Raw genomic sequence first — 21084 nt, 5'->3', positions numbered from 1 at the left:
TCAAATCTCTGAAAATCTGCCTTGTGTGCCCTTGATTCCAACCCACAGAATTTACTCTGCCTTTCTGCAGAGGGATGGTCGGGCCCTCTTTGTGAAGTGCAAAGTTAGCTGAAAATAACCTGCAGTGAGAAATTCTCTGATAATTACTGAACTGTCTGCCTGATTTGTGGTGACAGCTTTGTTTCTTTGCACTGGCAGGAGCTCTGGCTGGAGACTGCAAGTCCTCCCAGGTTTGAATAACTATAATTGCAAACCAACTTGTAATGCCAAAAATAGCATGTGAGAGGAGTTTTTTCCTTTCCCACTTACACAGTTCCTCACTGTGCAGATTTTCTTTGATTTTCCAGAACATTGTCGTGCTTTGTATCCTGAAATGATCCAGGGCATTCAATGTTTTACCCTTTTCCAGCTAAAGCTCATTTCTGAGCAATTTCAGCCTTCAGGCCACACTTCTACACTGTCCAGATGAGCTAACCTAAAAAATCTGTTACTTCACCTTAAACAGCTGACACTACAAATACTTGGAACCCAACAAAAGGGATAGTAAAAGACATCTTTGTGGCTCACTCTGAGAAAAAACACATCTGTCTCTTCACTCAGATGCTGGAGAGCCCAAAATTCCCTGGAATGTGGGCAGCAAACAGAACATTGGGACTGAGTGCCTGGCTGGAGTTTCATCAGCTGCCAGTCGGTGGAGGTGGTGGCCTGGAGACCCTGGTGGCTCCCAGGGGGGCATTGCAGTGTCCTGCCACCCCTTCTGCTGCTGGGGGGGTGTGTTATAATGGACAATTGATGGCTTTAACAGCTCATTTTGGGGGTGCAGTGTGCAGTGCAGGCATCCTCCTACTGTACTTTTGGTGTCTGTGCTGTACAATACGTTCACACCTTTTCACTTAACAATCAGAACTCTGCCAAAGCAAAGATGTGGAGGTCTGTGAAGTCAGGGCTCCCAATGACCACAGAGCTCCAGCCCTGGCAGAGTTCTGTGCTTGGGACTCTGAGGAGTAACCCCTGTTCCTCTCCACAGCCTGGATCACCATCGTGGGCCTGCTGTACCACAACATGCATTATTTCTTCCATAACATCAACCCCATGGACACCAAGTAAGTACCTGAGCCTGTTTATGGCCGTGCTGATACACCTTTACACAGCCATGTCTTTATCAGCTGTAAACAAATTATAACCCTGCTTCTGCAGTGCTGAGGGCGTGTGGTCAGTAACTAGAGAGAGATTAAAGTTTACATTACGTGTTTTATTTTAGGTTGCAATAACATAGATTCCCATAGCGACATGTTTGTCTTTCTTTGTCTTCTCCTTCCATTTATCAGATCTGGTACTAGAATTTCATAATTTAATCTGTCTCATAAAAGGGAATTGCATTTTTTCTCCTAGCACATATGAAGATAAAGCTTGCACTTAAATAAAACAAGTAAGAAAACATAACATCCCTCTTTAGACAAAATCTGAATCTTAATCCTAGAAACCCATAAGGTAATTTTATAACAGGAGACCAGGCAATTCTTTAAAGACCTTTTGCTTTATGTACTACATCAGTGGAATCATTAGCAGATCAGTAAATGCAGAGCTGTATAACCCTCTGCAGTTCATCTCCCCGGGGATTTCTGCAAGGCCGCTCATGCAAACCACGGCCCGGTCCTTGTGAGCAAGTGCAGGGCCGTGTTTCCCTTTGATTTTCTCTGGGGTGTGTGGATCAGTTTGTGCTGCCAGACCTTTGGCTGGGTTGCTGCTGGCAGCAGGAGAGGAGCTCAGCTCAGCCAGGGGTGGCCTCCCTGGGCACTCCTCAGGGCCAGGAGCCCCTGCTTGGCTGATCCAGATTGATCACACCACAGTCACACAGTGAATGGTAAATGGCATTTCTGAATCAATACCAAGCTGTGCTCTTGTTTGCCCTGCTCCCTCAAGAAATGGATGCTCAGCAGGGGCTGTGAGGGAGCTGTGCCATCACTGTGCAGTATTTTGTACTTACGGGAAGAAACCGAGGCAGTAACTAATGGGAGCCTATGTTTTTCAAAGAGGAGGTTGAATGCAATTCATTAAGGTAATAAGATGTAATCTCAATTTTTCAAAGGGAGAAAGAGAATTAAAATGACCCTGACTTGGGTCAAAGTTCAGCAAACACAACCAGATTAAAGATGCTGCATATCAAAGCTCTGTATTCTAATGCACTGTCACAGATCCTGGGGCTCTGGGACAGCAGATGAAACAGAGATGCAGTCTTTGAGTGCATCCCCTGAAATCTGTGGGGCAGGACAACCTGCAGATCCATTCCAGTTCCCCTGAGCTGTGTTTTGTCTTCAGCACTCATTTTGAGAATGAAGGGTCTGCCCTGTCACAGTGTTAACGAGGAACACAAAGACGCGGGAGAGGAAATGTTTCCTGGATTTTTGTAATTAATTCAAGCTGCTTGAAATGTCTGCAGTGTGTGATGCACTACACGATCGTGTCTATAAATCTGTAGATGCAGGTCTGCCCAAACCAGCATCCAGAAAGGTAATAATTCAGGGAATGCTGCCTTAGCAATTTTTCCTCTGTGGAACCAAACCCCAGGTACTCAAAGATGTTTTAAAAATAAGTATGCACTTCTCTTCTGCTTGCTTTTCTTTTTTTGTGCTCTATTATTATAACTTTTTTGCTTACTTTTCAGTAGAATAATTTTTTTTCTCAGAGTAGTTTCTTTTAAAGGATTTCTTTTGTGTTCCTTCTACAAACACCTGTAATTTGAAACCTGACCTTGTTCTTTTTTTTTTTGTGGTGGAAAGCCAAAACCAAAACTCTTGGAGCTTTTTGCTGTACAGACAGATTTTCTATTTTCAGGCTACATAAATATAAGTTTCTAAGGGGAGCAACTTCTGATTTTTTATCCAAAGAGAATGAACACAGCAATGTTTTGAGCCCATTCTGCTCCTGTTCACACACAGTTTGTGTACATGTGGACCTGACACCCAGGGCCAAGGTGAAGAAAGGCTTGTGCAGGCGCAGAAACACCATTCCCTGCTTCTGATGGGGATTTGTCACACTTCAAAATTCACCAAGGTCTCTAAAGTTAAAACAAGCAGATAAAGGGTGTGGAAAAAGCATCCATGCTCTTAATCTGTGTGGGAGAAACCTCAAACTGTTGGATAATGAGTTTAACTTCAGGAGTCCTTATCTGAACTTAAATTTGTCGTATCAGAGTAGCAAATTCTGCCTTCAGGTGAACAAGTTCCATTCCCAGCCAGGTTACTGGGAGCAGAAGTAATCTCTGGTACTGATGGGGTTTTTGAGGTCAGAACTACGGGGTTGTGCTAAATGGGTTCTGTTCTGTGACCCTGCCAAGGAGCAGAGTACAGTTATTTGAATGTCTGATATGAGTTGGGTTTTTACTTTTTTCTGAATTAAAAATAAGAAACCGCTGCAGACAGGTGGTGGGTGTCACCAAGGTGGTTTTTCATTTACTTTCAAACTGGCCCTTTTCCAGTGGTGGGCTATGTTTGGAAACCCAGGCTGGTGGTTAATTCACCAGGGCTCCAATTTCTCATGGTAAAACCCATCCATCCATCCACCTGCTCAAGATACAGATGACAGCAGTCATTTAATCCTGCACAGTTTGTGACTGAGAGTAAAAAATTCTGCCCTGAAACCAAATGGATCTCAGTTACTCCTAAATGTGTGAAAATGCCAAACTTATAAGTTTTACCTTAAAATAAGATTTCTTATGTACTGCAAAATAACTTCCCACTAGAATAAACGCATTTCCAGGACTAATCAGCTGTTTAGTCAAGTCCAGCTCTTTGTATTGTGACCTTTCTTTCCCTCTAACAAATCTAACTGGCCATCATTTATTTTTCAAGGTAAAGCTATAAATCACTTCTGGATGCATTCCTATGCTTATGTGCATTTTGTCTGTGTGTCTCACACACCGATTTATCTGTTTGATCAGCCTGCCTGAAACCCCCTGCAAGTTTGCTCCTCACTTTGCTCAGGGTATTGTTTAGATCCCTTCAGAGGATTCTCTCTGATTTCCTCAAACGCTTTCAGTAAGGCTTGTAAACCTTTGCAAAGAGGAGCAGAGTGGAGGAGGGCCTTTGCCCGCAGTCTCCAGGGGTCCAGAGCTGCTCCCTGTGCTCTGTGGGGATGCTCCCAGTCCTGCAGGACCCTTTGGGGCCAGACCTTGCTGCCCTACAGGAATTCACTGGCTTGAATGGAAACAGGAGGTCCTGTGCTCCTTTGTTGTTATGTGTGAACTAAAAAACGGTTGTTTCTCTTCTTTCTTAATATATTTTATATTAATTAATTAATCTTTCCAAGGATTGCTGAAGCTGCTGCCTACAAAGGTTACCTGATCTCAGCCAGCAGTGCTCTCATCTCTCTCAAAGTGGAGCCCGTGCCCCAGCTGTCCTCCAACCTGTCAGGATCTCCTCTCGTCACCATCCAGCTCGCCCACAGGCTGGTAAGTGAGCTGGGACTGCTGCTTTGGGCCTTTCTTTGCATTTCTCTCATGATTTTTGTGGCATTTTTAGCAGCATTTCTGTTGCCATTTGTGGCTACACCATTATGTATTTCCCAGGCTTCTTTCTCATCACTGCAAAAGGCTGATCAGTGCTGGTGCTGGAGGAGAAGGTGCAGTGACCAGGGCAGCTCGAGGCCTTTGTTTGAGTGCTCTGGGTGTGTTTGTGCAGTGTGCAGCAGACTGGGGTGAAGTGCTGCTTTCTCACTGGAGTGCTCAGTAACAAGAATTCCCTTGTGGTTTTTGCTTTTTGATCTCAGTCCACACTGAGATAACTGCAGGGTTTTGATGGTTTGATGTCAGTGGAATGGAGAAGAGTTCGGGCTCCAAGGTGCTGAGAGGAGGCATTGCAGCATCTCTGACCCACTTACAGCCTTGAATGGCAACGGCAAGGAAAGATTTAAATTCTTAAACATTTCCTGGAATACATCTCTTAGATGTTCTTCTGAATATTTTATCATATTTTTCTTTTAAAGCTGTTTTCAAGCCAGCTTTTCTTCTTTCTGTTGGGCTTTTGATAAAGCTGGAGTAAGCTACAGCAAGCAGGAAGAATTCCTGAGGCCCAGGAGTGAGGAGTGCTGTTTTGCTGACAGTTTTTCACACTGAGGACTCCTAAATGTCCCGAGAGGCCTCTTAGAGGTGGGCGCTTGTGAAGAGTGAATTTTGCATAGATCATTTACAAAATGCACTTTGCTCTATTTACCCAGGTCCCTGTCATGCTGTAGTTCTGATGATTTACTAGGAGGCTCTTAGACAAACCTGTGTTTTTTTCCCTTTTCTGGGATACAGATAGAAATATTACACTTATCAGGCATCTTTCCTGAGTGTGGTGTGCCATGGCTGGTGGTGCCCTCTGGAGCAGATCCACCCAGACCAGCCTGTGCTTTCCTTTGTGTTAGAACAGAGCTGGCTGCTCTCCCAGAGCCCTGCTGATCAGCAGTGCAATCACAGTGTACGTGGAGTTTGACAGGAGGACTGCTTGCCTCTGACACCTCCAGCTTTCAGAATGTAATTGCTCGTTTGGCTTTTAATTCATGGTGAATTTAACACTAGGGAATGGGTGAATAGATGATTCCAGCTGTGCCTGAGTGTGCCCACACGGGGCCAAACCTGTTCTCTTGTGCACTGCTGTGCCTCCAGTGAATTCCATGGAATCATTTGGAACAATATACGTTTAGACAACTGTAAATTTACTTAAGGAAATGATTTCAGCAAGTTTACAGAAGTAAATACCAGTGAATTTACTTCAGCAGGTTGGGAAATGGCTCCTCATCCCTGGAAGCTTTCAGCTGACAGCAGCACAGGTCCTTTCTTACTTCAGATATTCAGATACTTCAGATATTACTTCATTCTAAAGTGGTTTCCTTTGCTTGAGTAGGGCTCCTCATGGAATAAAAGTAGAATTTAAAATGTAAAAGAAATTCTGGCAAGATCATGGTGTTAAAGTAGGTGCTTTAAAGAGTAACAGTCAAGCTATTTATCTAAGTTTGTGATTGAATAATATGTTTAAACTAAGAGCATAAAGACTGGCTCAGAAACCTATTTTATCCCTTAAAGTACTGCAGTAGTGTGAGAAACATTTGAAGTGGATACCATTTCATTCTTATAGCTGTTTGTTTGTTCCATATAATGTTCTCAGTTTAGCAGAGGAAAGTATAATAAGAAATGTAAAAAATACCAAGTCCAAACAAATAGTTTTTCTTTATGGAAGTTTGAGCCTGACTTCTTAATTCCTCTTCTTCTAATGTGTGTAGGAAAAATGCCAATCACTGAGCAACAGAAACCCAAAGAAAGTTGGAATAAACCAAGTCTATTTTAGGAAATAGTTACAAAGACAGTGCCTGTGAACTGAATATCACCTCTTGAAACAAAACCTCACAGAGCATTTATCATTCCACGGCTTAACTCCGGGTGAGTTAAACCTCCCCTTAGGCAGGGGTTTCTCTGAAACTCTGCATTTCTCCCATAGCTCTGAGGAGCTGGCCAGGTCAGCGATTTCTGGTTTTGAACCACGAGGTGTTCCGAACCAGGACTAATGTCCAATCCCCCAGGGGAGGATACAGGGAATATCTGTAAAGGATGTGTCAGCGCTTCCTCGTGTGGAGAGCCCCGGGGCAGAGGCGTGCCCAGCCCGGGCAGGGGCGGCAGAATGGGAAGGGGAGCTCAGAGTTACTGGAACCCTGTTAATTCAGGGTACCTGGGCCAGGGAGAGCAGACTGGGCTGTGCCAGGAGGTGTTGGCTGCAATTGCAGCACAGTCTCTGTGACCAATGAATATATTTAATTTCCCTTTCTCATCAGCAAAATTTTGCCTGAATTAAGTCCTTTAAGAGACAAAATTTAATAAATTAAATTGCAATAATCAGTTGTTATTCAGGAACACACAGACAATTTTTGACAGGTTTAAAAAGTGGTGATGCTCTGCTCTTCACCAACTCGGATGAACCACTGTGTTCAGCAAAACAGATCGCAGAAATTCACAGAAATCCACCAACACCTCCAGGGCCTGGGGGAGGATGTGAAGGCTGATGGTGGTTGGAGGCTGCAGGCAGCTTAGTCTTGACCTGTCCAGATGTTTTGTAGTGAGGCAACAGTACATTTTGTAAAATGATTATCTGAAAAAAAAATCAGTTTCTAGCAAGATGTTTTTCATAGCAGGAGCAACTAGAGAAGAACTAACATTTCACTTCTGTGATCCAAGAAATTACAGCACAGGGTAGAAATTTAGAAGAGATGAATGTCAAGGCTGAAATGCAACACAATGTGCTCTGGAAAAAGTCAGAAGAGGCAACAGAGGAAGAAATTGTGTCAAACGGCACCAGTATTTTGTAAAAGCCATGAATACATAGCACAGACTGTGTAGCATCAACCTTGATTTCTGCCCATGCTGAAGTTACATTTTGATGCTCTTGGGGACAGAGTAGCTGTAAATTCTCGTCTTTGAGCTGGTAGGAACAGCAGCAGGGTGTAAATGCAGGCGCATTCGGTACAAAGAGGGCACAGAGGTGTCAGGGAGAAGAAGGTGATGGGACAAGAGGGCAGCAGGCACAGCCTGGGTGCTGCCACAGCTCTGTGGGTCCCTCACTCCTGACTGGCACTCCAGAGAAAATTGCCTCACATCTGGAAGAAAGCTTGTTGTACACCAGTTTCAACCACTTCGAGTTTTCTCCAGGGCTTTATTTTCTCGTTCCTATTTGCAGAAAGGGAACATGTGCAGCTGCAGTTTTGGAGAGTTACGAGCTCCTGGCTGCTGCACCCTCTGTGAGAGTCCTCACATGAAGATTAGATGCAAATTGGGAATTCTTAATGCAGCTGCTTTTCCCTCAAACATAGTTTGGGGCAGTGCCACTTTAGAGAATTGTTTGATTCTGGGAAAAAAGGCATGTTTTGCTAAGATGCTACAAGTCGGGACTAATTTAGCTTTGTTTCATCTCAGTCCTTGGTCCATTTTAACAAACACAGTGCCAGGGGATTTGTGAGGTGTTAATTGTTCCTACCACACTCTTGCCCTGGATGGTTGAACAGCTGCTTCTGCCCTGGTTTCTGAGGGGCTGCCTCTGCTCCTGCCCTTTGTGCAGTTCCATCAGAGCCTGCTGTGACCCTCCCCTCGTCCCTGAGCCTCTGGCAGCTTCTCCCCTCCACCATCCTCCTCCCTGGGCAGCTTCTGCTCCGTCCCCTCTGCTGCAGTGTTGTTTGCCCAGCCTGCAGAGGCAGGGCTGTGCGGGAGCAGAAGCAGCACAGGAATTCAGGAATTTGGGAATTCGGGAATTCAGGAATTTGGGAATTCGGGAATTCAGGAGTTCAGGAACTCATCCTGGTGCTGGGTGCAGGCTCACACAGAGCTCCACAGACCCTGCCTCGCCCAGAGCCAAGCGCTCCTCATTTGTCTCCTTCTCACCGAGCTTTTAATGGGGCACTGGGACTGCTGCCTTCCAAACACACCCAGACCTCATTCTTTCTCTCTCTTTTTCCTGGGCATGCAATACCCCGAGGTTTGTTTAACATCATTACTGATAAGAAAATAAAATAAGGGAAGAACCAATTCCCGTTTGTACGCAAATATTAGTGCTACCATGAGAGAGACTAATCAGTGTGGAGCCAATTAATTTTTATGGCAAGTTAAGTGTTGGCTAATTTATATATTGATTGAGGGAAAACAATGAATCTTGCCCACATCTGGAGAGCATAGGTAGAATTTTTCACTGGCTGGACTTTGACAGAGAGGACTTGACAAAAATGCAATTAAAACTGTGACTCTTGCAGAATGTACCACAATTAAGCAAAAAGAAAAATAATAATAAAGCTCATGATTTTAAAATCAATGCAAAGTTTGGCACGTTTTTACACAAGTTAACTCCTTGCTGTAAAGAGTGCAGGAACTCCGTTGAGCTCACATGAGAAAGGAACACAGCTGCAGTTGTGTGTGAAGCACAAACCTGTCCCTGCACTGGAGGGTGCCCTGAGGGCAGCTGGGCTGGCACAAACTGCTCCAGGCTCTCACAGGGCACCCACACGCTGCAGCCACTCTTCCCTTCCCCAGCCTGGCTCTCAGGTACAGAATGCATGAGCTGATTGCTCAAGGAGAGATCTAATTAATAAAGCTGCAAGGAAAAAATATCCTGTGGCACTTTAGATGGGCTCACATTAAACTGTGTGTGAGTTATGCTGCTCTTTGTCAGCATTTTTTACAGTAGACTTTTTATTTGCCTGAGGACGTTTTAAATAATTTCAATAGCAAGGACTCCAGGAGCCAGTGCTGTCTGTATTCTTCATTCCTTGTTCCTGTCTGCTATAATAATTGATATCAAATACAGCTTGAGCAGCCAGCAGAAGAATAAGTTTGGAGAAAGCACCAGACACACCAGGGAATTTAGTTTTCCTGAGTGATTTTGTAATTATTCAGCTACACTGATGAAATCTTACTGATTCTCATTTGTTATTAGGGATGGCAATTCTACCCTCAAAAAGTTTTGGAATTTCAGATTTGGGAGAAATCTTTTTTGTTTGTTTCTTTGTGTTTTTTCCAGGTTGACCTAAAAATAAGTTTCCTTAATTTTTGCATATGGCAGACATATGGTAATTTTCTATGAGTATTACTTAAAGACCCTGAGAAGTGGATTTTTTTTCTTTATCAAGAAAGTCAGCTTTGTGATGTAATGCTATTAATTTGCACTCCAACTAATTAAAAAGCTAGAACAGTGTTGAAATTTTTCTTCTAACCTCTGATTTCTCAGTTTCACCTATGTAATGAGTTTGTGATTCATACAGAAATTTTCCCCTAGATTTATTCAGTGTTAAGGTCCTGATTTCTGTTGATTTTGATACATGAAACTCTTTGTATTGACATGATCTATTTTCTGGTCAAACACTTTTGTTTGTTCTTGCCCAAACTAGGGAGAAAACGTCACCATAGTAATGGGCTGAGGCTTTAGAGGGACCAGGTTCTCACGTGGAGTCAGGCAGCAGAGCTCACAGGGGGAATAAAATGGTGCCAGTTTGGACTAACAGGACATTCCCAGGTTCCTGAGCAGCCACGGCACTTCCAGAATGGCCAAAACCTTCCCAAGGTGGCTGCTGCACAGCTGGGGAGCCCTGCAGTGAAAATGCACCAGAGCAGGGCTGTTATTGCAGGCACATGGAAGCTTTGAAGCTTTAACGGGTGCAGTGCAGTTGTTTGATGAATGGTAGAGCACACTTCGGGGACGAGGTTGAAATGTTCCCTTTCTTGGTCCTGCCTGCAGGGTTGAGTCCTCCTGAGCTGTCACCAAGGAGCTGTGACAGCTCCAGTGTTTCTCCTTGGCAGAGCGCTCGGGCTTTATGTAAATTCCTTGGAGGAGCAGAAACATTTACATTGAAAATCCGCCAAGAGTTAGACAAAGTGTGAGTGGGGGCCAAGGAAGGAAACCATCCAGGGAACAATGTGGTGTAGCACAAGGAAATCCAGCACAAGCCCTGCTGGTGCTTCAGAGGAGCAGTGTTTGCTCCGGGAGCAGCTGCCAGTGAAGATCAGTGTGCAGCGTCCTCTGGGGACACAGCTCTGCAGGGTGACCCAGGCTGGCAGCTCTGTCCCCTCAGAGCCTGGCACGGGCAGCCCGGGGACACCTCCTGGGCAGGGCTGTGCTGAGAGAGGGCCAGGCGGGGCTGGGGCTGCACCCGGGCAGGTGAGGCTGCACCCGGGCAGGTGAGGCTGTACCCGGGCAGGTGAGGCTGTACCCAGGCCAGGTGGAGGGAGGGCTGCACCTGTGCAGGTGAGGCTGTACCCAGGCCAGGTGAGGCTGTACCCAGGCAGGTGAGGCTGTACCTGTGCAGGTGGAGGCTCCTGGAGCCGTGGGGCAGGAGCAGGGCTCTGCTGAGCAGCCAGGACAGGGCCAGTCCTGCCCTTCCACCCTGCTGGGCATTTCCCACCAACGTGATCTGCTGCCTTATTTTCTTTTGTACAGTTCTCTTTGGGGCTAAAATGCACAGGAATGCAAAAGCAGCCTGGGAGTGGCCGGCTGGGGGTGAAATTGGGATGTGGTGTGCAGATAGTTCACTATTTAAGTCCCACAAAATCCTCTGAAGGCAGCGTGGAGGGAACAAGCTCCTTCAAAATGTGTTGTTAAAACTGATCACTTATTTTAAGAAACACCACCCTGAAGTACGTGATGTCACTTTAAATAATGTATTTCACAGTGAACCACACAAACATCAGACCCAAATATATCCTGTGAACATAAAACCTGAGGAATGATAGAAGTATTTCCCATAAAAAATTTATAAAGAATTTGCAGAGACTTGGTGCTTTATTGTGGTAAATTCTGTACCCAAGGGAACAAAAGCATAACTTCAGTATGTAGAATATTTCTCTATTGTGTATTTTGATTCTTCATAGTCTGCAGGCTGTTGATTAGCTTCTTACTTCCCTCGATTTGAGTATTTTGTATATCCCAGAACTAGATTTACATATTTAAGCTCCTTTTCTGGCTTTCTCTTGAGGAAAGTTAGAACTCAGTAAATATTGTCTAAAAAAAACAACCATAAATATTCTTCCACTTCAGAAAAAAAAAAGATTTTGAGTTTGCTTCCTGCAACAATCAACTAGCCAGCAGAAAACAAATGTACTGGCAAGAATATTTAGCAGAGCAGCAAATTTTAAGTAGTTACAGAAGACTGTTCCTGGAAGGCAGACTCCAAAAAGGAAGCTGTGACTTTTTTCCTAGGTATCTACTATTTTATTGATGTTTTATACATAATTGCCTGACTGTCTTCACTAAAGATATTCAAACACTCAGAGATTTGCTGGATTACATATAGTGATCAAATGTTTAAAGGCAATTAATCAACAAAAGGACTCTGTTCCAGTGCTTCTTCTCAAAGAGAGGCTTCCCACTTTCCTGCTGCACACATTTTATCCTGATACTTGCTGGTGTGCAAGTCTTGTAGAACATAATCTTATTATGTGATATCTAAGCTTCTGTGTCTTTCTCCTTGTATTTTCATTTGATTCATTGAGGAATTTCACTTTCAGGCCACAGCTTTTGGCTCTGACTTTGCAGTGCATCATTGCTGACAAGGAGCTGGTTGGCCTCTGAGCCTGGGGAATATTCAGCCAAGCTGTTGCAGGTGTATTTGCTGCCCCTCGGTCTCAGTGAAGAGCAGGCAGAATTCTTCCCGGACCTTTGAGGGGTGAGGGGAGAGGAGGAGCAGTCACTCACTGCAGCTCCCGGGGGCTGCAGGGGCAGCTCAGGAGCTGTGCAGGGCCAGGCCTGGGTGTTTGGGTTCCCAGCTACCCTCTCTCTGAACCGAGCTCACCCTGCCTCATTCGAGCTCCTGGGCCAGGCTGTGTTTGAGGGATTTTCTATTTTAGCACCCCTGTGACTCTGTGACTGACCTCTCTGTGTCTGCACAGCAGCCAGGCTACCTGAGCAGCCATGAGGAGACACCACTTCCTCCAGGAGACCCTCCCACACCAAAGTATTGGCAGTTTAGAGGGTTTGGCTGAATTTTTCCTATTTGTCTTGATTGATAAGAGATCCTGCAGCAAGAAAGCTCTGGATTTGCTCAGTTAAGCCCTCCCTGCGTGTCCCCTGGGCTGCAGCTGCAGGGCAGCACTGCAGGGAAGCTCCGTGCTGCGAGCGTTACTGAGGGGGAGCACTTGGGGTAACCAAGGAACCAGAGGTGCTGCTCGTGCCTGGTGCAAAGACTGCACACATGAGAGATGGAGATTTATATTTGTGATGACAGAAGCTTGGATTAGTTGCTGAGGAGAACTTGCCCCAATTTGGATTTTCTGTAGTGTGCAGGTTTTTAAGCCTAAGGAATGCATTTAGAAAGATAGAGAAAAAAAGTTAAAAGGGAATGATACTATAAAAGTCCTTTATTTTTCCCCATATTCCGTCTTGCATGACTGAACTAGATTTTATGTGTTTTGATGATACCACAAATGTGACATTTGAGCCGAGAGCTATGGAGCCTTGAAAATAAAAATGTGTCCTGGAAACACTGATGGATCACTGACAAGGCTGGAGCTTCCAAACTGGTGGGAAATGATGACAAGCCCTGCATACAAAAGGAATGGTTTCAGTCTGAGCTGCAGCCTCTCTCAGTGCCGGACACTGCTGTGTGCAGGACATGGGCTCAGGGCACTGGTTCTGGGCAGGAGACAAAGATGTGTCACCAGCTGCTCTTGGTGCCAGGCTGCCGCCTGCAGAGCTCGGTGTCACTGCAGTCACACAGCTCCCGAGGGGACCAAGCCCTGGCTGCTGCTCTGTCCCCAGGGGACCGGGCCAGGCTGAGCCTGCAGCAGCAGGGACTCCTGCGCTGGCTCTGGGCAGGGCTGGGGCTGCAGGGGCTGTGGGTGGGCTGAACGTGCAGGGCAGGGTCATCCCTGTGCCCGTGCTGCAGGGCTGGGCTGGGCCAGCTGGCCTGCGGGTGGCTCAGCCACGTCCAGCTCAGGAGTCAGAGGGACAGTACAGAGAGCAATATTTCACATTTTCTACACAGTGTCTCCCACGACAGAACGTCTGCTAACTCCAAGAAAACATAAGCTAAAAATAAAGGTAAATTTCAGAGCACTTGGAAAAAATTATGCAGCTTAAACATATGGTCTGATGAAAGTCTAAGTAGCTTATATTTTGAGAACTAAATATAGATAAGTGTATTCTAGTATACTCTACTTAATTTGAGAGTATGGCAAAACTACAGCTCTGTTCTCTATTGATGAAAATTGGTGTTACACTGCAAATCTTATTGGCAGAAGGACAAATGTGATCAAAACCTCATTGCTGCTGTGCTGTGTCAGGGTGTGATGCTGCAGCTTTGTGCTCTGCCCCTTTGGCTTTGAGCCCGGCCCTGCTGAGGAGGACCCCGCTGGGCGAGGCTGAAGGCTGCACAGGGAGCCCACAGAGCTCTGTCAGGGCAGGGAGATGCTGCTGGCTGCTGTCCTGGCTGGCCCCTGGCTGACAGCACATCAGTAATTTATACCACAGTGATGATACGTTGTAGTGCCAGTAACTTTTTATAACACTCATAAAATTCCTTATTCCTGTGGGGAGGCATTCCTGCAGTGCGGGCAGCCAAGTGATCGCTTTCAGATGTCACTGAGGACTGGGACGTTGGTTCCTTGCCAGCTCTGTGTTAGGGTGACCAGATTCTCTAGGCTCCAAGTCAGGGAGGAGTTCTTTGGAGAGCTGGAAGGGGGAGGAATGCAAACCCCACCTGGGATATCTTACAAGGCTTCAGGCAAGCCAGGGATCTCTTTCCCCTTTCTCACATCTGCCTCTTATTCCTCTGCCATACCTTGAAAGTCAGATCCTAAACAACTGCATCAAACAGCCGTCACCACCTGCTGTGTTATTTCATTTAAAGTCACTTGGGTTTATAATTTAATCCTTGCTCTACATTCCTTTGGTATAATATGTGTAAGTATTTTCCAGGGTTCATTCTGTGCTGCTCATGCCAGCTACAGAAACTCTAGACTTCAAGAAAATGTGAGCAATGAGGCAGTGCCTGGTGCTGCCAGGCCAGGCTGAGGCAGGAATGCACTTGGAGAGCACCAGGCCATGGGGATGATTTTTGTTATCATTGGAAATGTGTGCTAAATGAACTAAATACAGCCCAAATCTCTCATCTGCTTAACTGTGCCAGTTCTGGATGGGTCAAGGAGTAAAAATCACCCCCAGGAAAATACATGGGCACAGGTGAGCTTCAGTACCTGGTTTGCTTTCTGTTTGCTTCATGAACAGACAGTTTCTTTTGAAATCCTTTTTGTTTACTGGTATAACAGAATAAAAGATGTTGGGGAAAGCTTCAGGTTTCCTGCAGGAGGGTAACAGAGGTAGAGGAGCCTTGAGGTGCCCCAAGATTCTCCAGTCACTCCTTGTGTTTGCTCTTGTGCTCTCATTTTATGATATTTCTAAGGTATTTGTGAGCTTTCTTTCTAACATTCTGCTAAGTGATTTCCTGTCTAAACAATTGCATTATTACTGCAATAACAGATGTGCTTATTCCTACAATTAAACATTGCAAAGCAAATAGTTCTGAAACACCTACAGATACCTATATTTCATTTTTCCCACCTAATTGGTAGCTTGAGGGTTAATGATCTTGATTCCAAGGTCCAAAACTTCACTTGAGTCTTTCTGTTGTGTTTGATCAAGGGTGGGGTGGGCTGTGATTGACTTCAGAGGATTTGATTTAAGCTATTGTGGATACAGCTTGTGAAACGCATGGGAATAGATCTATAAAAGAGAATGGCTATTTAACTATAAAATACATAAAAGACTGGAGTCAAGAAAGGACTTTTGCAGTGACATCCGAGTACATCAACACTGAAATAATGCAGGTGGAGTTCCTGGATGTGTCAATTCCTCCCAGTTAATGTAATTACAGCTTACACAGGTCCCTTAGGTGCAAGCTGGAGAATTCGGGTCATGTCTCTGCTCCAGGCAAAGTAAAGTTTCTTTTTCCATTCCTTCCTTGGAATAAGTAAGCTGGAGAATATCTGAGAGTGGGGAATGCTGTGGTCCAGGTGAGCAGCTCTGCTGTCTCTGTGTTCTCTCAGCCTCAGGAGTGTTAGCAGAGATTGGGAATGCAGGATTATTCCGGGGACAGATGCATATTCCCTCTGGACTTGTTTGCCTCCCACTCCACAATTCACAGTACAAACGATGTAGCAACTCAGCAAAATTATTGCCACACATTTCATTCACGTGGACTGATGTTTTTCTAAGAAATTGGATTGTGCTTTAATGTTTCCTCAACAATTACCCAAAACTGTTAGTGGTCCTGGCCGCAGTCCAGCTCTGACTAAAGTGTGAATCAGCTGAATCAGACATTTCCAGCACATTCCAGAGCTCGGGAGAAGATGTCCTGGTTCTCAGCAGTGTCCCAGTGCCACCATCACCCCGAAGAGCAGCTCCAGTGCAGCCCAGCCTGTCCTTGGGGCAGGGTTTGCCCCCAGACAGGGATTTCTGCTCCAAACCCACTGCACTGCCTGCCAGGAAACTCTTCTGGTGTGGGAGCCTTGCCAAAGCCTGCTCAGTGTCCGTGAATTGTCACCCAGGCCTGGTGCTCCCTTCACTCCTCTCTGTGCCCTGAAGCAGGGAAGGTGGAGTCCTGCACAAAACAATTGAAGAAATCCCCCAGAATTACATTTCTCTGTTTCTGCTGAGGGTGAACTAAGATCCCTCACTCAGATTGCTCAGCTTAAAAGGATTATACTGAAAGGAACTACCTTTTAGTTTTTAATATATATTTATCTTCTTCTTATATTTTGGAAAAGAGGAGAAGTGACTGTTCAGCTTTTTTACCAGGCTCCAAAGACCTTTGTTAGTGCACCCTCTCTTCAAAAGCAGCACTGGTGTTCACAGGCTGAGAGGAGGATTTTGGAGGCAGACGGGGAAGGATCTGTGCAGAACACGCTCAGGAATATCTTCCTGAACTGCTCTTTTATTCATTCAGATTCAGAACTCTGGATGGGCTGAATTAGGTGTCATTTGTACTGAAAAGATTAAATGGCTCTGGCAAAGTATTTATAAACCTGTGTAGTATTTTAAAAATGGAAGCTTTTTATTTTGGCATTTTAGCATGGAATCTATATTTCTTTTCAGGTGACATACTGAATATGAATGTTTTCAGTGTTGTGTTTCAAAAAATGAAACAAGACTCAGGGTTTTGTTACATACACGTAGTGACATTGTATTGAAGGAGAAAATAGATATTTTGGCAATCTAGAATGTGTTACTACTACAAGTCCCTGCCTTGTTTTGTGTGTTGATCACTATAACCAGAGTCCTCAGCTCCTCGCTTCACTCAGCTCAGTGCCTGAGCCACCTTCTACTGGTCTTCAGGAACTTCTGGTTTTCTGTGTCTTGTTCCATGAGCAGCAACCTGACAGTGCCTGTTGCCTTTGCAGACCAAATGCTGACAAACCTTCCCTAAAGAGTTTTCAAGGTGTGGTTTGCATTGTGATATCCCACTCAACAAGAAAAAATTTAATCAGCATGTTTAAAAATTATTTTTGTGTATTCTTTGTGACATTTTTGGATCTTTTTTTCTTCTGTTTTCTGTGAATTGTGATGGATTTAACAGAAAGCTGTGCTGGAGGAGTTTAGCAAAATGTTTTCATAACATTTTCGTTCACCTGAGACAACATGCCCGTGAAGTTTGATATGTGAGTTTGAAAAGTCCAAAGCAGCTATTTGCATTCTCTTTCTTGCTGCTCTCTCCATGAAATCCGAGTTCCATTTCTGTGCTGCATGCCAGGCTCTGGCCTGGATCAACAATGGCAATTGCATAACACAACCTGATTCTGGAATTGGAAGGCAGAGCACAGAGCAGTGTCTGCATAGGTAAATAGAGAGGAGATGGATACTGCATTCTGCTCATAACTCTGCAGTCTGAGCTGTTTATCTCTGAATGTGTGCTCAGAACAACACCAACAGCCCTGAGACATGCATGTTGGACACCACATTTCATACCACCCAGGAGATTCCACACTGGGAGAGCAAACAAACAAATGAAGTGAGCGTTTGTTGTGGTGCGGTGCTTGGCAGACACAGCAGGAGTCACCAGCAGGGATAAACAGGCAGTTCTGTGTGGGAGAAATCTTGGGCAATAGCTAAGCAAGCAAGATAATTTAGGAGAAATGGGGTATTGTAATCAATCCCTGCTGGTAGGTAAGCACTGCCTTGATAAACTGCAAGATGAATCAACCTATTCAATGCCATCTGTATAAAATTATAAGATGGATAGGACTGAAGGGATAATAGAATGCAAAATAAGACTCAGTAAGGTGCAGCAAATGTACAAGGCCAAAACTCTGTGAGAAGCTACATAATAAAGAGAAATATATGCAGAGGCCAGCAGCTGAATGTATTTGCACTGATCAGGGCCCATATTTCTGTCTGGAGTTTGCAGGTGTCAGCAGCTTTGAATGTATTCACCTTTCTGCAGCCTCTCAGACAGGCTGAATCGTGATTGTTTTCGTTCTTCAGAGGCAAACAGGATATTTAATGTCCTCTCACAACCACCAAGCAGGTCTAAGGTGTTCTAAGGCACCACTGTGAAAGTTTAAAATCTGCTGTTTACCAAATGCATAAAGAAAAGGGTGAAGATGAAGTGGTTATTTGAGGAGTAAAATAATGCAGGACCTTTTGGGAAGAGCTGGAAGATGGGATAAGCCAGGAAAAGATGGGAAAGATGAGACTAAATCAGTCAGTCTGTAAGGCATAGAGAACAGCAGGCTATTGTAGGTGTCCCACCAGATCAGGTAGAGGTGTGTGAGCCTTCCTTCAAGGCTGTTTTAGAAATGAAGCCTTGTGTAAGGGTTATACAGGACCTGTTACTTCCTAGGGATAAATTCAGGTTCTTTTGAAGTATTATCCTAAGGTTGGTTTACTCTGATCCATATTGGAGATGGATTCATAAATTGCTTTGAAACATGTTTTAAAAGAACAAAGTACAGCTACTGAGAACGTGCTGGGGCCCAACAACCTTTTCTGTCTGCCTCAGCTGCCCCTGAGGTGCCCTGCTATTCCTCCAGCAGAACTGCTTTGTGTTTCCTCTTCTGAAAGCCTCAGTCAATAGCCAGCTTTGCCTCAATGGCACAGTGCAGTGTTATTTTAAACCAGCATCTCCCTGTTGTCATCAGTGTTGGCTCCGTCAGAAATTTGTCATGCCAACCGTGATTTTACAGGCCATCATTCAGAGGTTTAGTTCAATCTGAGGAGTTAACTCCTATCTAAGGAGGACTAAGTGTCTGACCTGGGGGTTGTTAGCAGAGCACCAGATGTCACTGCTATCCCCAAACAATCCTGGTTGTTAATAGTTGTTTGTTTAATTGAGGTGATGTTCTCTCTGTCTGGATGATCATCAGCCTTATTTATCCACAAAAAAAAGAGACCTCACCTTTTAAATTATCCTTCATGTCTTTCCTCTTTTCCCAAGGCTTCAGAACCAATCAAGCACTGGCAGTTGTATAAATACAGCTGATGGGGAAAAAGCTGTGCCTGGGGAGGGGTCCTGGGCAGACTCCCAGAGGCTCTTTGGCAGTGGCTGCAGTGTCCACTCACCTGCAGTGTCCACCCACCTGCAGTGTCCACTCACCTGCAGTGTCCACCCACCTGCAGTGTCCACCCACCTGCAGTGTCCATCACCTGCAGTGCCCATTCACCTGCAGTGTCCATCACCTGCAGTGTCCACTCACCTGCAGTGTCCACTCACCTGCAGTGTCCACCCACCTGCAGTGTCCATTCACCTGCAGTGTCCACCCACCTGCAGTGTCCATTCACCTGCAGTGTCCATCACCTGCAGTGTCCAACCACCTGCAGTGTCCACTCACCTGCAGTGTCCACCCACCTGCAGTGTCCATCACCTGCAGTGTCCATCACCTGCAGTGTCCACTCACCTGCAGCAGTGTCCATCACCTGCAGTGTCCATCACCTGCAGTGTCCACTCACCTGCAGTGTCCACTCACCTGCAGTGTCCACCCCACTGCCCCTTCCTGGCCCAGCCTCTGCTTTGTGCCCTCAGAGATCCACCAGGAAGGGGAGGACTTCTGCTGCCAGCACTATCAGAGCAGATAAACAGCACTGTTTTTCCTGAATTATGATACTTTGTGACTTAAAGTTGTTTGATGATCTTGGAGGTCTTGTCAAACCTTAATAATGCTATGATTATCTGATATTGTTACTGTTTTTTTCTCTAAGCCCCTCTCAGCCTTAGCTGGCCCTGTTTTTCCAGTGTTCAGGAACACAACTGACCCATCCCAGGAATCTCACCTCAGGCACAGCTGCTGGTTTAAACTCAGTCCTCCTGCTCCAGCTCCTCAGCCCCCTTGACTGGGTCCTCCCCCAGGTTAGAGGGGTGGTGTGAGGAGCTGAAACCCCAGTTAGCAACACCTGAACATCAGTGTGTTATCAGCTTTATTCTTATCCTAAATCCAAAACACAGCCCTGGACCAGTTACTAGGACAAAAATTAACCCATCCCAGCAAGATCAGGACACTGGGCAAGGACCAGGACACTTGCTGTCATTGATTAGCAACCAAAATGCTGAATTCACATTGCACAATATTAGTAAATAAGGATCATGAGGGACAGTAAATCCCCCACGCCCTGGTCATAATTTATTTTAAACAGCAAAACAAATGAAACCAAATTAAACTCATAAGTCATAGTATGAGTGGCATCCAAAAAAATGTCAGTCCCAATAAAATATGACAAATAAAAGCATTGGCATAAACTCCAAGGATTTATATCACTGGCACCACAATAAGGCTTTCTTTAGTTGATCTTGAGACATGACTCAAAATGTGAAGAATGAGAATATAAATATAAATAAAGAGATTTTTTTTCTAAATGCTGAAAGGGTTATTTTTAACACAGTAAACATTTTCATTTTAAGTTAACACTAATCAGTGCAATTAGAGGATCTTTTCCGTGGGTTTAGCTGAATCAGTTGAAGTATTCAAAATAATCTGTACAGAACTGTCATGCAGCTGGATTAAATAGATTATTATACTAATCAGATTATAATAACCCAGAGCATCATTCACAATCCTTATAATGAGCCCTTGCTAATGAGTTTTGTATTACTTTTCCTTTGATATAACATTTCTAGGAGGAGAGAATTTATTTTTCAAAATATAAACTCTGCACTCATATTTTTTTATTCATGGCAATGAGTTTTTGTTCTGAAGCACCCAAGATATTTTTCATCCTTTAATTAAATAACATCAGTGTTCAAATAACAGACACTGCCTGTCAAAGAATACAGTGCAGTCATTCAAGTGATCACGACCAGAATAATTACCCCACAATCAAGCTGTAATTTGCCTTTTCAAGTAGACTGAATGATCCAGATTGATTGAAAAAAAAGGAGCTGCTTTTTTTGGTAGAAAATAAGAGAGTTCATTTCACATTCTACATTTTTTAAATAATAATTAATCCTGAGATGTCATTTGGCTAATCTGAAAAAGCTTCTGACAAAGCCTCAGGATTTGCCTTTGTAGCTTTAGGCTTGCCCTGGTGGGAGTTGGGACTGGGTGTGTGTAAATTCATCACAGCACCTGTGGCCTTTCCACAGCGAGATTGGTCT

At 44.7% G+C, this 21084-nt stretch overlaps 1 protein-coding gene across 8 annotated transcripts in view; it reads left to right on the top strand.

Moving 5' to 3' along the window:
- ADGRD1 (adhesion G protein-coupled receptor D1) overlaps positions 1-21084 on the top strand; it is a 116529-nt gene that overhangs the window by 20001 nt on the left and 75444 nt on the right. For all 8 annotated transcript variants that reach the window (XR_010082673.1, XR_010082672.1, XM_063415600.1 and 5 more), the window contains 2 exons: positions 1028-1103; positions 4309-4450. Coding sequence is in view for 6 of the 8 variants with exons in the window: in XM_063415600.1 (XP_063271670.1) it covers positions 1028-1103; positions 4309-4450 (218 nt within the window). In the remaining 2 variants the exon portion in view is untranslated. The remainder of the gene's footprint in view (positions 1-1027; positions 1104-4308; positions 4451-21084) is intronic.

This window comes from Prinia subflava, chromosome 19 (assembly GCF_021018805.1).
Source record: "Prinia subflava isolate CZ2003 ecotype Zambia chromosome 19, Cam_Psub_1.2, whole genome shotgun sequence".
Taxonomy (NCBI): Eukaryota; Metazoa; Chordata; class Aves; order Passeriformes; family Cisticolidae; genus Prinia; species Prinia subflava.
The sequence above is the reverse complement of the archived record's forward strand: the minus strand, read 5'-3'. Positions and strand labels throughout refer to the sequence as shown.